A 17,019-nucleotide genomic window follows, 5' to 3' on the forward strand; every position below is an offset into this window, starting at 1 on the left:
AGGTTGCACTAAGCGCTCAGCTTCAGACAAGTTTTTGGGTCTAAATGAATTAAAAGAAAGAGGATGTCGCTAATGCGGTCATCTCACAGCTCCAAACGTGCACAGAAAGTTCGCCTGCTGTTCAAATCTTCAATTTATGAGGGACTGCCAGTTGGAATAATGTGGAATTTTATGGCAGGGAGCCTTAAAGCGACAGGAGCTAAAATAACTTGTTCCAGACAGAACTGAACTGATGAACCGAGGGGCTGCATGAAGACCCGGTTTACTGGGAATAATGCAATTTATTGTCACAGAGTTTAAGAGTAAAAATATGGAGGATTTTTATTCTTAAGAATCTCAATAAGCTTCTTTTGGCTGCTCCCTTATTCACAAAGCGTCACCATAGCAGGTAGCACCGCATGCTTAATTTGGCAGATTTTTACCCTTCCTGATGCAACTGCAAAGGCATTTGTGCCACATCCCGTGACCGAACCACGGATCATTCGCTTGCTGGGTGAATGTGTAAATCATTACAATAATGCTTTTCAAAATGTCTTTGTTTACTTACATTGCATTCTACAAGTAGACAAGATGACAGTAAAATTTGATCTGACTGTCTTGATCTCCAGAGTGAGCTTTCATCAATGTGGTGGACAGCAGCAAGTCAGAAAGTACAAAGTAATTTAAAAATGAAACATCCGCTATTAAAGGCTGATGAGAGCAGCTCAGCATTAAATTACAGTAATAAGAGGAAGCTTAAATTTGATCAATTTCCTCCTTTTACTGCTGGTCACAGTCTCTTGGCAACAACAGTGCCACATTTAAATGATTAAATAACTTTAAAAGCTTTCTCAAAATCTTCCAAAATGCTGGGAAAATTTCCGCCCTGAACCTTCTCCTATCACTTTTCTCTCAGAAATAAACGCTTTTGTCTATTTCTCACCTGAGATGGCGACTTTTCCTTTACATGGGAGCCTGTCGCCCATCGGCCCTGCATCTGATGATCTGCGTGTGACTTTCTGCATGACCTGAGCCTCCTTCATCCTCTGCAGTTCTGACATGTAGGCCATGATACGGGTGCTGCATGTCTGTAGACTCTTTGCCGCTTCCAAAGCCTGGTCTTTTTGGGAGCAGGCAGCCAGCAGCTTGCAGGCTCCATCACGCATTCGGATCTCATGATCAATCTTCTTCTGAATGTCGCTGTCCTGCAAAGACGAGAGCGGGACAACAGGCATTTATGAGTAATGAAGACCCATTTGAAAGTGAGGTACACAATAGATTCACTTCTCACTGATAAGACATTTTAAAAAATGATGTTTTGGGAGAAATAAAGGCACAAAAAGGGTTAGAAATGACAACTTCAAGCAAAGTTTGCATTAGTTTGTGTATGTGTGTGCATGGCCTTTAGCCCTCTTAACAATGAGCCCACACCCCTGCTGAGCAGACACGTCCATGTTGAATCATTTAGTGCAAAGTCACTTGGCATACACTCACACAGACGGAGCGGTAACTCTCAAGTTGGGAGATAAAGAATGAAGCCGTCAAATGCTGAAAGTCTGTGTCCCGAAGATACCCCCAGATACTCAAATGTGCACATGCGTACTTTGCAATTTTAAACTGATTTCAAACAGATTTCCTAAAGAAAAAACAGCACTGCGCTATCAAACTAAATCTAGCCAATGTGCTTTAAGAAACCTGTCACATGGGTGTAGTAAAAAAACGAAAACAAAATAAACCCCCAAACTTTAACTTTGCTCAGAAATGAAAACACAATGTAGATATACAGTACTCACAAGTATTCACAAACACAAAAATAAACGCAGGATTCAAACGAAGCTCAAGGAAAAGAAAAGTTTGACTAAGCTTAAGGGTTCATGCTAATCCACCCGGCCTGCAAAAGCATTTGTGTAAATTCCAGTTAAGAAGTATAGAACAGTAAGGTTATCTTTAAACTGAAAACAATCTGTTATTATCATTATTATTATTATTATTTTTATTGTTGAGCAGATGGTGTTCAACCTCTCCCTGACTGCTGAAGCACGTGTGTGAGAGCGTGTCTGCTCGCCATCTCCGGCGATACATTAACAAGAATCCGCTGTCCTCAAATATAACCTCTAATGCTCCGAGCGCTCTCTGCCTGATAAATGCCTCGTCCTTTCTCCGCTACTCCAATATTACTCATTTATCTTCTCTCTCTGTCTGATTCCTATGAATTTTTTATTCTTTTCATTTAAGCTTTTATAATTCACCTCCTCTTAGACCCCATCCGTTCCACTCCACCGTCCTCAATCGGCTTTTCTTTCTTGTCCTCCACATGCTCTTTCTCCTTTCTACCTGGCTCTCTCTCTCTCTCTTTAAGAATAAGTCACTTTTGTTCAGCAGAGAGCCAGCAGGAGGGGAATGAATTTGATTTCAATGGGAAAGTTTACATTTGGACGCAGATTCTCGCTGGACTGCACTACAACCTGAGGTTTTGTGTGATTAACCGCTGCACTGAAAGAAATGCTTCTTAGGATATGACCACATTGTTTCTGCATGGTGGTGAAAGCTATACTAGAAATTACAAATCATACATGAATTAAATAACTCCTTGCCTAGAAGAAACCACCAAAAACACTGTCTGTCATAAGCGCTCCAGCAGTACTTTCTCCTTACTTGCTACAGTAACAGGATATCACATTAAAAAGGGATGAATGTGAGATTTCTCCACAGAAACACTCCAACAGAAGAACTATCAGGCACAGCAGTGAGATAATGATCACTCTAGAGTCATGCACAATCTACACTGCAGCTGTTAAACACAACGTGGCTAAACAAATAGCCTCCATCATTAAATGAACGCTTTTACTGCCCCAAAAACAATTACAGCACTCTTGAAAAATCAAGGTGATCAAATTATAACAACAGTATAAACATAACAGTTATCAACTGGATGACTATGAGGTACAAGAGGAAATTTTAATTTTCAAGGTCAAGCACTGTTTCATGAGCATTTACTTTGCAGCGGTTTAGGCAATAACGGCTGCGTGTTGAGTTATTTAGAGGGGACAGCAAATTTACACTGTTATACAAGCTGTACACTGACTACTTTACATATCTTCAGTGTTGTCCCATGAAGAGATATAACAAAATATTAACATTGAAAATTGATTGAAAATAAACAAATAGCTGAAGGAACTATTGCCCAGGACCACTTTAAAAAGGGAGTGGCTCAAGACATTTGCACAATACTATACTTGGCATTAAAATGCATGTGAAAAACAAAAGAATTTGCAGTAAAATGTGACATTTTATGCCAAACTTTCCATGATACCAAGTGTTCTTGATGCTTGAGATGCCTAATGTAGACATTTCACTTATTTATCATAGGTTACAGGTTATATGTGAATGCAGGCAATGAGTAAGTTAGTGATAAAATTACTGCATCTTTTTTATGTTATATGGGTAAAGCAAAAAAAAGGAAAAAAGAAATTTGGAGTGACTCTTAAAGAGTGAAAGGCCAGTGTCCTTGTTAGCAGTAATGCCACAAACCACACATGCAGCACTAGACGTAAGCTTGCCTGGACAGCTCTCAAGAATGCATACACTCCCATAAAGACACACACTCACACATAGAATAGAATAGAATGCCTTTATTGTCACTATACAGTTGTACAATGAGATACAGAGCATCTCCTACTCAGTGTAAACATGCTTTTGGGGGGGGGGGGTTCAGTTCTGTACATGCATAGGGAGCAAAGAAATTGTCCATGTCGGTGCAGTAGGTCTTAGAGTGACCTGCTGGGAGGAAGTCCTGTATTTATAGCTGCTAATTTAACAGGCTTTTCCTTCTGGGGATCTCAGAATAGAATTCAAGCAGCCTAGATCCACGTCTAATCCAGAAGTCTGGCTCTACGTCAGGCCAGTAGGGTACAAAAAAACAGACTGAGTTCAACACTTAACAACACAGGCATACACACATGCCATAACGAATCGACATTTTCTTTTCATGATCTTTCATAAATACTCAGAGGCGTGGACAAACACAACCTCGTAAGCTCACATGCGCTGTGTGTTCAGAGCGGCAGGTGTTAGACCAGTGGGCATTTCTGACTGCCTGTGATGATAGCAGGACGGACAGAAGAAAGAACGAAGATGAAGGAAGGGTGGTTAGGCGACAGGGATGCAGGGCATGCTGAGCATCAAGCAAAGACACAGACGGGAAGCGGAGCCGTCAGAGGAAACAGGGAGAATCTTGAGGAAAACAGCAGAAAAGAGGAACAGAGACAAAAGGAGGAGATATGTGTTGACAGGGTGAAAGGTGTGGGTGGAGGACGAGAGGAGAGGAAACTTTGAAGGGGAACTGCAAGAATTGAGAAAAGTAACAAAAAATGTGATTATATTTTTAAAAGGTTAGGTACAAAGGATCCCGGTGAGGAAGATGATGAAAAACTGAAGGGTTGATGGAAAACAAAAGTGGCAGCTAAAGAGACAAAGATTTGGCAAGAGGAAAAAGGTGCTTGTTTATATAACAACTCTGCTGTAGATGTAATTAAGCAGAAAGCTCTGTGAATGAGCAGGGGTGAAGAGGGAAAAAAGAACAAACATGAATGAAGACATGAGAGTCTTTTCAAAGCTTAATGGTTAAAGGAAGAAAATCGCATAATTAAGAGGTTGGCCATTTAGATGTTGTAAAGGTATGTGTAGCAACAATGTTAGAAGCTCTGTGAGGTTTAGTGGTGCTCGGGGCTAAATGCTACCAGCATGCCAACCCTAAGAAAGCATAAAGTTTGCTGTGTAATGCATCTCAGTTTAAGACGCTCATATTTGCTGATGTGCGGAGAGGAAAAGACAAAGAGCCTGATGCAAAGCAAAGCTGAAACAGATGGGAAATCATTTAGTGTTGTAGCATTTAGTCAACCTGAGTACATAAATAGGAATTTTTACTTGTTATACACCAGACAAAACATCAAGGGAATCACCAGAGTGATTAAAAATTACCCCAAGGGAGACATAAATATGCGCACCAGAATTATGTATCCAGCCACACAAAGCTGCTGGCTCTAGTGGGTGACACATTTTTCTCAAAACCACAGAAATCAATCTGATTGCGGTATTAGAGGAAAACACTCCATGTTCAAAACAACAGGATTCATCATGAATGTGCTAATCTGTCCTCCAGATGATAAGACATTTAATAAAGGTAAGAGTAAAGTGTGACCTGCTGCTAGCCCTTTGTAGATAGATTTGGTTATCAGTGATGTTTACAGGGTTCATCAAATCATCTGTGGAAAATTTCATGGCCGTCCTTCCTGTCTAAATATTTCATTTAAACCACAAATTGTTTTTCCTCACATTGTAACTCTGCTGGGTTGCAGATAATTGTTCGATAATGGAACTATTTAAAAGTGTCATTATGGCACACACAGTATATGCATAATGCTAATGTAACCTTTCAGAAGGTAATTTGATGCCTCACTGGCTACCAGATGGTCACTTTCTGTCACCTCTCTGTCCCCGTCTGGCTGTGTTGATCCTCACTTGCGTGTCTGTGGGTGTGATCACAGAGACACCAACATGCACACCTACACAAACAAGCAAAGACACACGCGCTGCTCCGGGATTTGACGCCCCTGCAGATGGTGTGTAATGGTTTGTTTACGATGTGCTGTTCTGCGTGAATAGCCTTTCCTGTTCAGATCGCTGACCCTTGACCTCTAACCTCTATCTCTACACAGGCCAGACGGTCGTAGTTAAAGCGTGGGATTAGACCTAGGGGTTAGGGTTATTACATAATAATTCAAACAGCCTGTGGGTGAAAGTCACGCAGGGCAGGATGAACAGTTAATACTAGGTCGGGAAGAATTTTCACAGGTAACAGCATGAATCCCTCTGCTTAATTATGCTAAAACGCTATGCACATATATTGAGCATATCTAACTGTCAGTGTGTTAGAGCGCTAATGCTAATATTCAGTGACCGCTCTGCCCACGTGCAGACTCACAGAGCTGCCAGCGTGGCTGTAATGTGGACCCTGTAGTCTTGTTAGATTACTGCATCCCTAGCATGTTCACAGTGAAGCGTGGGATGTCTGAAACATGTAGTATATACCACAGAAATCAACGAGGATACCAGCAGTAAATATTGTCCTCCTGCTCGCCTCACCCTGTAAGGGGATAAGAGTACACAAAGGCGATTGTGTAAACTGGGATGGAACGAGTATCCTTCACCAGTACAAAGAATGATTTCTCTTAAGACCACTGAACCATACCACCTTTTCTTTCTTTGCTGACTCTTAACTCTTTGTGAACGAACACCACAGCTGACTGGAAAAAGAAAAAAAGGTTAGCAGAAAAGGGAAAGAGGCAGATTTAAAAGAGGTGGTGATGATAACTGTGAACAATAGCATCAGCAGGACTGAAACACACACACAAACAGGGAAATGGTATTGTGCAGGCACTCACAAAAACACCCACAATCTGTCAATCTTTATGGCCACAGACTTTCATACTGACACAAATGTGCTCTGGATTTATTACACACACACACACACACACACACACATCCACACAAAACCCAGGCTAGCAAATTCCTGACCACTCCCATACGTTGGGACTTTACTGACCAAACTGCTGGCTTTCAATTAGCCAGCCACAACTATGTGCCTCGCCTTCCTCTCCACCCTCTTCCGCTACTTTCCCTCTTGCTTACCCTCTTCCTCTCCCACACCCAGAGCATGGCTGTAAGCTATGCTAAGGATGGAGACAGCTGACAGGGTTAAAAAAAAGAAGAAGAAAAAAGTAAGAGATGAATGAAGAGAAGTAAAAAAAAAAAAATCAATAGCAAATCAGTTGAGAGAATGAAAACTCAGAAGGAAGATACAGACATAGGGAGAAAGGAGTTTAAAAAATTGAGGAAGCAGAATGGCTAGACTGTGGATAAATGCATAAAAGGAAGTGTGTTGGGATGTTAGGGAACCAGAAGGCAGTAATAGCAGACTCCACTGTTATATTTGTGTACAGACAAATACCAGTGCACATGAAAAATGCATCCCATGCACATATGTATGACTGTTTACATAACATGTAGACTGGAGTAAGATTAGGAGCAGACAGGAAAAAAACCCTCCAAAAAACAATCCCAAAACCAAACCTAAACCACTGAAAAACAATGACTGCATTCATCAGACAGTCTTTCAGAGTCCAGCTGGTGCAGGGAAGCCAGAGCACAACAACACTGAAGGGAACTGGTTTGGCACTGGTCGTGAAAGATAGAGAAGCAGAAATGGGTGGAGTGTATGCTGCTTTTATGACAGTGAAGCTGGCTACAAAGCAGTCCAAGCCTGTTCCATTGGCAGGACGCACTTAACACTTACTCATTCCCTGGGCGCTCACTTGAGGCAAAATGCGCCAGTGTATGCAGGTCTAGGTGCCAACATGCTGATGTCATCACAGAGGTGATTTGTTATGGGGTTGCTCTTATAGCTTAATCACCACGAACTCCCTCTCTTCCCAAAAGCTTATGCATCCAATTATTTGCCAAACAGCAGAGACCGTTTCATCTCTGCTCGCACGCAAAACTACATGCGTATCTGCGTGAGCACTGCGTCTGTGTGTGAGACCGTGTCCAAGTGACTTTGCAGCCAGCTGTTCTCACACAAAGGCAGTATGTTATACTGCAGCTGGGTCCCTGCGCAGACTGGGTGGAGCCAGAGAAGAAAGTGCTAAAGAAAGAAATGATATGCATACGCCTGTGTCCTAAATCACGTTTTAAGCTGCAGGCATATGCCTGCTTTGTATGCAAAGAACCAAATGCAGGCGCATCAGTGTGTATTTGTTCTATCGGTGCATTCTGTACTTGCAAGTGTACTTGTTTTTTTGGCAACCTGCCCTAAGGAGAACAACGTTGGAGTGAATTTTGGGCTATAAAACAAATTTGTTTGGAAGTTCAAGAGAGTGCAGGGAGCTCAGAGTCTGCCAAGCAGTGATCATTCAGCAATTTATAGAGACTCTAGAGGTCGACTGCTCTTACATGGCTGTGCACACTAAACCCGGGATTGCATTATTTAAAAGTCAGCATATAGGTGGTGATAACAGCTGGATATATATGTGCACCTGCATGTCGGACAGTGTATCTACAGCATGCGTGTGTGTGTGGTCTCCCAGCATGTAAGTAACAGGCCTGCACAGTATAGATTTGTGAAAAACCTCACACAGTTTCCAGACCAGACTCGTAAATAACCGCGGGCTGGAAAAACAGATATACATTCATCACGCGGGGTACTTTGTTATGAATATCGGCAACACAAGAACACTAATAACAGCAGCACCCCCTCCTGCTTCTCTTCTATTTCACTTCGTCAGGACCAGAGGGAACAAAGTGGGGCGCATTCAAAACACGAAATAATGCCATGTCCCGACACAAATGAGCAGATTGTAAATCCGTTTAGATTCATAAGCCCAAATCTAAAAGCAGTGCTACAAAAACATTACGAAAAAACTTCTGTTGTTAGGGTAATAATCATATTCTTGGGTAGTGCTTCAATAAAATGAAGAAAACACAATCTGCATGTTTAGAATTAGGAGAATTAGGGGACAGACCAAGAAGCCTTCTTTCCGATCAAACAGTCACAGAGGAACCCTAATGATAGTAATTGGCTGACTGAACTGTCTGGCAGCTGCAGGAAGCAGTTAACAAATTACAAAAAAGCACACACACTCAGCAAAAATTGTAACTGCATCAGGGACACCTTATCAACACAGCAAGTGTTGTGCACTGCATGTTGAAACAGCCACTGACTATTAAGTTGACACATTATTATTAACCGAGCTGGCTTTTCCTGTAAACCAAAGACCCGGGCAGAGAATGAGAAAAAAAGGGGTTGGAAAGAGGAATTGGTTTGACGCAGGTCTTTTTAAGCAAATGATCAAAGACCACTCTGGTGTCTTTCAACGAGAGGCCTCTGCCAGTACATATCGAAGTGGGGTGAAACAGGAAAAGGGATTTAATCCCTTTAACAGACCCACATGAGGCAAAAGAAGAAAAAAAAAGAACGACGTGACATTTTAATCCGCACCGTGCAGGAATTTTTCACGTGTTTTCAGAGCCTGTTCGTTTCCCATCACCTGAAGTTGAGGTTTGAAGAGAAGCGTTAGTCTGTGAACGGAAGTTGGCTGTGTTACTTAGCGCTCAAGCTAATATATGGCTGTGAAGGGCCTGAGCGAGGAAGGTGACACAACACTTTCCCTTGAAAAACATTCATCTGAATCTCCTAAGAACTTTGGCGTGTGCGTGCACATTTGTTATGCTGACTGATGGCTCTCAGAATGACACATTACCTCACACCCTGGATGGGTGTGAGAAAAGGAGGAGGACGCAATTACAGGACCTAGATGTGATGTTCACATTTTCAGGTTGACAGGCTAAAATATTTGCCCTCTTTTTTCACGTGTGCTTTGTCTGGTCAACAGTATTACATGATTTACTTGAATCGGGTGTTTCGTTTTTTCAACCTTTCTACGACGCCCTTCAGTCTGTCATGAGATGGAAATATTGTATGGCTGTAATGTTTATGAGGTCACAGGATGGAGTATTCATCTGGGGGTGGGTGGGGGTCACTGGGACAAATGGCAAATGAGGAGCAGCTTAAAGGCACAAAGGGAGAGTTTAGAAGGCCAAGAGGTCACAGTAGCAGGTTACTGAAAGAGAGAGGCACCTCCTGCTGGGTCCCATACCATTAAGCTTCTTTTCATCCTCAGCGTGGGTGAGGGGTGACTAGTTATCTCACTATTAGAAACCAATCAAAACACTCGAAGTGAATTGTGAAGCTCTCATTAGCTGACTTTTGCAAATCCCTCGAGTTTCAACAGCCTTGCACATTTTTGGAGATACACACTCAGTAATCCAGAGCTTTCCTTCTCTGAATCAGGACGAGGAAATCTGGGCTAATTAGCTCAGCTGGCCTAACTAGCATTTAAGCCTGACAAACACTCCCCCCTGTTGTCTTGCGCTCTCTTTCCTGTACAGCAGACACGCACGGGGTGATTCAGTTGAGTTTTATGCATGCGGGGCCAAGACCATACTAATGTGGGTAAATCTGAAAAGTGAATGCTTCTAGCCCTCTACTTATTTAGACTATATGCCTGCATGTGTATATAACCTCATGCGCCTGGCCCATGTGAGATCCGGTGTAGGGGAGGTGATACTTTTTATTCGCCACGTAGGTTTTATAAACTAGAAAGATAAAGAAGAAGACGTGCTAACAAGGCAGAACAAATGTGTCCTCCCGTATTTGTGTATGTGTGTCCGTGAACCACTATCGACGAGCAAGAGCTCTGAAATGAGTTCATTATAATATTCATGAAGCTGCTGGATTACTGAGCTGACTTAGAGAAGAACTAGATATCACTACACTGACCCTGGCTCTTTGCCCTGAGGGTGAAATGACCAAAAAAAGGGGACAGATGAGGCTGGGAGCTGTGTGTGCATTTGTCAGTGTGCAGGGGCTGACTCTAGCTTTTAAGATGATAAAAAGAGGCACTATGATCTACCTGCCTTTACTATCTACTGTAATATATAAATAAATAGGTTACGAGGTATCCTTAATTAACAGCATTCTGAAAGAGCCACACTCCAAGATCCAAACGCTAAGGGAGGTATCACAGATAGTAAAAGCAGTATTTGTTTCAGTGGCTTGATTAATGAAAGTCATATCAATGTCATGTGTCATGGGAAACACATGTAAAGTGAGAGCCACTTACAGTCCACGAGCCTGCCTGTGCGCCACTTTACAGCACTTACAGTCTGCTCTGGTTTCTAATGGTCCACATTAACCCTTGGAGTCTCCCTGTGCATGTGTGCACACAAATGTGTGTCAGTTTAGTGACAGACAGTGAGAAAATGAGTCGGGAAGGCAAGAAGGCGGATAAGGGCAACTGAGATTGAAAAGCGAAAAGAACAAGAGCACGAGGAGCATAATTAATCGCGGCAAATGCGCGCGTGTCCACGTGCGCTTCTTATCTCTGCCGTACAGAACATCTTCAACAGACTAGTGGTGTGGCGAGGTGTTCGTATTTACATCCATACACACGAAAGTAGTGAAAAAACTCAGTCATTTACTCAACCATTTATCTTCAAAGAGAGAATCCACAAGGAGACAGACAATTCGACAATTTATTTAACTTGAACAGAACATTGTACGGCCTTTTTCTGCTGACATGTAAATCTACTGGAAGTAAACGCACGCTGAAACGCACACACACAAGTCGGGCTGGACTGTGTTTCCCAGGCTCCTACATTAGTGCTCACGTTGAATCCCATTTGTCCTCACATCCTGTCAGCAGGCATTTATCTGGAAAGGTTAGGTGCACTATTCTCAATGTGCACAGACAATTCAGAAACATTTTAGCTCACTTGAAACTGATAATAATGATGCTTTTCCAGTCTTATTGACATCACAGAGTGCATGCTGCTGCAAGGTACAGTCACACATTCTTATACACACATGATGACCCGGTGATCAGACCACTACTCAGAGGACAACCTGCTCTACATCATGAGCCACAGCTGCCAGAAAAAGAGGACGTGGCCACGCTCACTGCTTAAAGACCTTTGATAAAATACCAGACAGCCACTTGTGCTGGTATTCATCCAAGTTAAAGAAGAAGTAATGGAAGTTCCTTAGTAACCACTGCAATTGGTTTCAACTGTAAATTGCTCACAGATCTCCATCTGAGAAAGGTTTCCTGTCTTGTTTAGAGTAAAATATGGTTTTAAACACTGAAACGTAAACATTAACTTGATAATTCAAACTTAGGGAACATAGTTGGCTATTGGCCCAGTATATCTAAAAATATCAGAACTGGTTAAGCTGTAAAAAGACAGAGGTCACGGGTCACTCACTGCTCAAGGCTAAAGTATTTATGGAGGCTCTACTCCAGTCCACAGAAACCCTCGTACAGAGAGACAAATACATGCATTTAAATACATTACACAGCTGATAGTAGCAGGACATTTCAAAATTAGTAAGCATGTGTGCCCATCCTTTTTCCATATTACTTGCTGAGCAAAATCCAATATTTTCTATCCTCTGTCACACGTGTGAGGCACACAGACACAACATGTCTGCAAGATTTCATTGTAGCTCGCAATATCTTGTGAGCGGCACGATGTATGGGGAGAATGTGTTTACTTTTTGTGAGCGAGGGAGTCTAAATCTTTCATATTATTATTACTATCGATTCTATACAGCCGTGCTAGCATTTCATCAGAGGCTCATGGGAACGGGATGAAAGATGGATTATCCATCGCATGTGATCTCCACATATCTATTGTGTATGCTTGTGCTCATTTTGCAGCCCCATCAGCACCACAAGAGCAATTCCTCTGAGCAAACATAACCAAAGAGTTGACTGACTGCGTAGATGCAGAGAAAAAAGAAGACAAACAAACCTGATAAGACAAGCTCGTCCTCTCCCATGAATCATCAAGCTCTCGTTCTCAACTTAGTTATGTGACCTCTGTGTACATGTATCTGTGAGCATCACCATTTCGCAATGAGGCTCCGTACACAGTAAGCTGCCATTTTGCACCTTCAGGTACATAATTTATACCTGGTTATGGTATGTCATTAGCGAGCTATAATGGTGAAAGCAAACAGCTGCTCTACTGAAAACATGCTGCCTCTGCATAAAAGACAGACAGGCTGTGTTTGCTCAGAATATCAAGCTTCTCTCAGATTCTAAGGGGGAAAAAAGATCAATTAATTGGCTACAAGCTGTTATTATATTGGCATATGAAAATCCATTGGTTTACCTCTAGTAGCAGGAAGAAGATGGCCTGTCAGGTAGGGATGTGTAAACGGCTGACAGATCAGCATCTGTTTCCTTAGACAGACGTGATAGATGGACGTGGATTGGGCCTGACTCTGATCCACTTGTCTGATGAGCTTGTCTGATGAGCTGTCTGGGATTTAGCTCTTTCCTCAATGACCATCAATCCTGACAATCTCTTTCTGCATCGTGTGGTTATCACCCTTCCTTAATTGTCTGTCTCTTTGTTTACCTGCCTTACTTATGATTGTCCATCACACTTGTCCTCATCTACTTCATCTGCATGATCACACTGAACCACCTGTCTATTGTGTAACAAAAATACACGCCTTCCAATGTGATTCTTAGACTACACAGGTATGTGGCTGTGGATCAATCTAGTCTGATCTATTTTCTTGCGTTTGCCTCTTCTTCTTTCATTCTGGGGCACTTGTGAAGCAATTAAATTTGGAATGAAACTTACTAAGAGAGTGCTGCCATGGCACGTTGAGCCAGATTTAGAAGTTGCTTTGTTTAGCGTTCGTTTGGGCAATGAAGCCAGAATGCGAAAGCCAGAGAGGAGGACTGAAGCTGGCAAGAAGACTGTGGGAAAGTAAGAAACCCCGGGAGAGAGAGAAAGGGTGTATATGAATGAGTTGGAGTTAAAAGATCTATAATTGGGTGGGCGGCAAGGCAATATCGTGGTGGAGTACGGTATAAGTGGCTCATTTTTCTTACAATTTCTTAGACAAGAAGCTCAATGAGAGAGGTTTACTCTCTCTCTCTCTCACACACACACACACACACACACACACACACACACACACACTACTCCACAACTGCTGTCGTACTATGGAGTACACAGAGTAATGGACTGCAGTTCCCCCCTGTTTTTCTCTCTTGCAGCCTCACCTCCTATAGCGAAAAAGCAATGGACAATATCAGCACTGGAAACCGAATGACCTCTACTGCAGGCGCACAGCAATCCAGAGACAGGCCAGCAAGGAAATAACATGTGACTGCAAAGGTGAATGAGGACTGGGAGGGAAGTGGAAAAGGAAAGGCAGGCAGATACAACCAGAAGAGACACTGGAGATTCACATCTCGATAGAGACAGCGAGAGAGGGAGATATAGAAGGCTGTGGACAGGCAGAGATTTGACTGCAGAGAGCTCCTCTGCAGTAAGTGGTTATTGATCGTAAGACAAGGGCCCAAAGATTCCTCGGCTAGGGAAATTGCACAGGATGCTGAATTTTTTCCTCCTTGTATAAGAGCAAAGGCGCTGAAAAGCACAACACGATATGCACTTCAAAGCAAGAAGAATCTGTTTAAGATCAGCATATAAAACTGTACATCAAATAGCAACATCCATAAAAGATTAACAACATTATTTACAACATTAATAACAATAATGAAACAATCAGCATGAACTCTGTGCATTGACGGTGCCACGTGGGCACTAAGGAAGAACTCTGACATATCTGTGACCTTTTCAGTGCTAATGATCAGAGATGGCTGTGGCTGTAACAGTAGTCAGGACAAAATGAACACATACTGCTTTGAGCTTTATATGCACTGTGTGTGCACAGACACACACAGAAGGATGTCAAGAGTGGAAAGATCACATCGGTCTTGTTCTTTCAATCCAGATATGAGTGATGCAGGTGACCTTTGAAATGAAAATCTAAACACACACTCTCTCACACACACACACACAGACAAAAGGAAGCAACTTTTCACGTAACCAAAGTGAGGCCATGAAGAGAGAACAATGCCTCTGTTTTGTTGATGCATACATTGACATCAAGTGGTCTTACCAGCCTGAGTGTGCCTGGCTCTCTGTACTTAAAGTATAGGATACTGAGAAAAGCTTTTTTGGTACTCATACTCCATGTGTTATTTTATTTTCCCTACGGCTTAGTCTGTGTGGAAAGCATGGTGAACTAAAACAGAAAAAAAAAATATATATATATATCTATATATACACACTGTGTATGGCATGGAGTCCACACCAGTCTTTTTTTTACAGAGATGTGAAAACATTCACATGTGAGGGCATTCTCAAAGCCCATGTTAAGTTTGTAGGTGTGGCTAATTCTGTCCTGCCAACTCGAGCCATTCAGGAAAGATTTGTTCACAAGTGAAGGGAAAGGTTGATGACTGGGAGAAGTAAGTCATTACTGCAGTCAGTCTCACAGTTGTCATGTTTCTCTCACTCTGAGAGGCTGGGTGATGCCACTGTGTTGCCACAATAATATATTGAGTTGCCAGCCCTAGTAATAGTACACACAGTATCATTATACAAAAACCCCCCCAAATAAAAACAAGTGATGTATTGCTTTTACTAATGAACAGGTCATTGAGCCCTTGGGAAATGTTGTTATTTTAATAATAACTGTTCCCATGGCCGAACGCCTACCAGTTATGGACTTGTAGCACAATCTTATGATCATTTGTAAACTTCTACTTACTGCCAATCACTGTTTACTTTGGTACATACAGTGTTTATTATTTCAATATTCTTCAACACGTTTAAAATCATGGCACCAGAAAGAGCGATGTTGGAAAAGTTGTGATTTTAACAAAAGAACAGCTTATTGATTCAAGATAGGCTCATTCGATATTCTGATGGCATTCTGGCAGAGTAAGCATCACGTTATCAACACGGGCTTCTTCTTTAGGGCTCGTGTACGGTCATGTGGGTCAAGCCAGAGTGTAACTGGGCTATACAAACAACAATTTCAATTCCATCAAGGCAATCGCTGTCAGCCTTTCCACAGTAAGCAAAACAGCGAACCTTACCCTTTGATTCTTTGAGTTATTCATCCTAACCAAAGAGAAGCACTCCGCTCTCCTCCAACTCTCCAAACTGGAAGCACGGGGGCTTTACGCAACAGCAGGGTCCGTTCAGCGTCTCGCACACGCACAACGTGAAAGACCTCAACTCAGTTTTTCCCTTTGAGGGACCTCCATTTATGGGCAAGATGAAATATCCACTGAAAAGCCGAAAATAGGTACCGCTAATTGGCTTTGGAAGTTTTAAGGATCCGCGCAGAAACCACAAAGCTCGCTGGTTTTGGTGGGAGAACGAATGGCGGTCATATGTTTGAGCCCGTCTGCGCCGTCTTCATTCCCGTCACCGTCTTCATTGTCGCTGTCCGAGTAGCTCCGCTGCTCCACTCGGGACTCGCACACACACACACACACAACATCACCAGCACAAGGGAAGGATGAAGACTGACCGGCTGGTGGACCAACCGAGAGCCGCTTCTGAGGAGGCGGGTGTGTGTGTGTCTGTGTGTAGCTGCGCGCAGAGAAAAGTGAACTGTCATTTTAAACCTCCGCGGGTCCCTTGGGAGCAGCATCACAAGGACACTGCCATGGGGTAATGACAAAAAACGACTTGCGTATTTGCCCCCACCAAAAAATAAATAAATAAATGTTTGCGGGAATTTCAATTATTATAAATTACTTGTTGGCCTATAAGCTGTTGGCTTGTAATAAAAAATATTTAAATAAATCTGTCAGACATATCTCTAAAAACACCGTTCAGCAGTTTGTTGTCATGAAATGCAGAGGCCTCTACGCAGACACGTATTTCTTTTCCAATGGGACTCTTCCAAAATCTTACAAAATATTTAGAACTAACTGACAAGAGCAGGATTTTTTGGCAGCTCCAAATTTGGCCAAAAAGTTAAAGTGGGTTGTGTGTTCGTAAAATCTAACGTGGCTGCTTTGTGCCTGCACCGCCTACACGGTGGCAAAGAGATTTTTTCTCTTTTAAGTTATGACTCAACTTTTTTTTTTTCACAAGCACTGTCAATATGCTGTTTTGGACTGTTGCACAGCACAGACAAAACATCCATCTTCTCTCATGTCCTTGCTTCAGCAATTCAAATAGTGAGTGGTTATAAGAGTCAGGATACATTAATAACAGATTTTTCAAGAAAGCAGAATAAAGGAAAAAGTCACACAAATCCTTTGTTTTATTTTATGAACTGCTTGCAAAGATTTCGAGGGCACGAAACTGCTGCTGCAAAACCTCCACAGAGCTGAGACATACTGACAAATGCAGCCTTTTTAGTTCAGCATATAAATGGAATGAATTTCACTTATATGCAGCAGGTCACTCTCTGATAAGAGGCACAGTCACATTTATGTATGCTATTAGAACATTATGCAATACTATTTAGTATTAAAAAAAATGTACTACAGACACTCTACTACTAGCATACCATAAATTATTGCACTA

General features: G+C 42.2%; 1 protein-coding gene across 5 annotated transcripts in view; it reads right to left on the bottom strand.

Annotated features, from left to right (window-relative positions):
- The window catches only part of rtkna (rhotekin a), a 53,829-nt gene that overhangs the window by 10,128 nt on the left and 26,682 nt on the right, over window positions 1–17,019 (bottom strand). For 4 of the 5 annotated variants that reach the window (XM_026187310.1, XM_026187309.1, XM_026187311.1 and 1 more), the window contains exon 2: window positions 923–1,184. In XM_026187310.1, the coding sequence (XP_026043095.1) occupies window positions 923–1,184 (262 nt within the window). Of the gene's footprint in view, window positions 1–922; window positions 1,185–15,569; window positions 16,949–17,019 lie in introns of those variants that run through there. The other variant, XM_026187312.1, reaches the window with a different exon arrangement.

This window comes from Astatotilapia calliptera, chromosome 12 (genome assembly GCF_900246225.1).
Source record: "Astatotilapia calliptera chromosome 12, fAstCal1.2, whole genome shotgun sequence".
Classification (NCBI taxonomy): Eukaryota; Metazoa; Chordata; class Actinopteri; order Cichliformes; family Cichlidae; genus Astatotilapia; species Astatotilapia calliptera.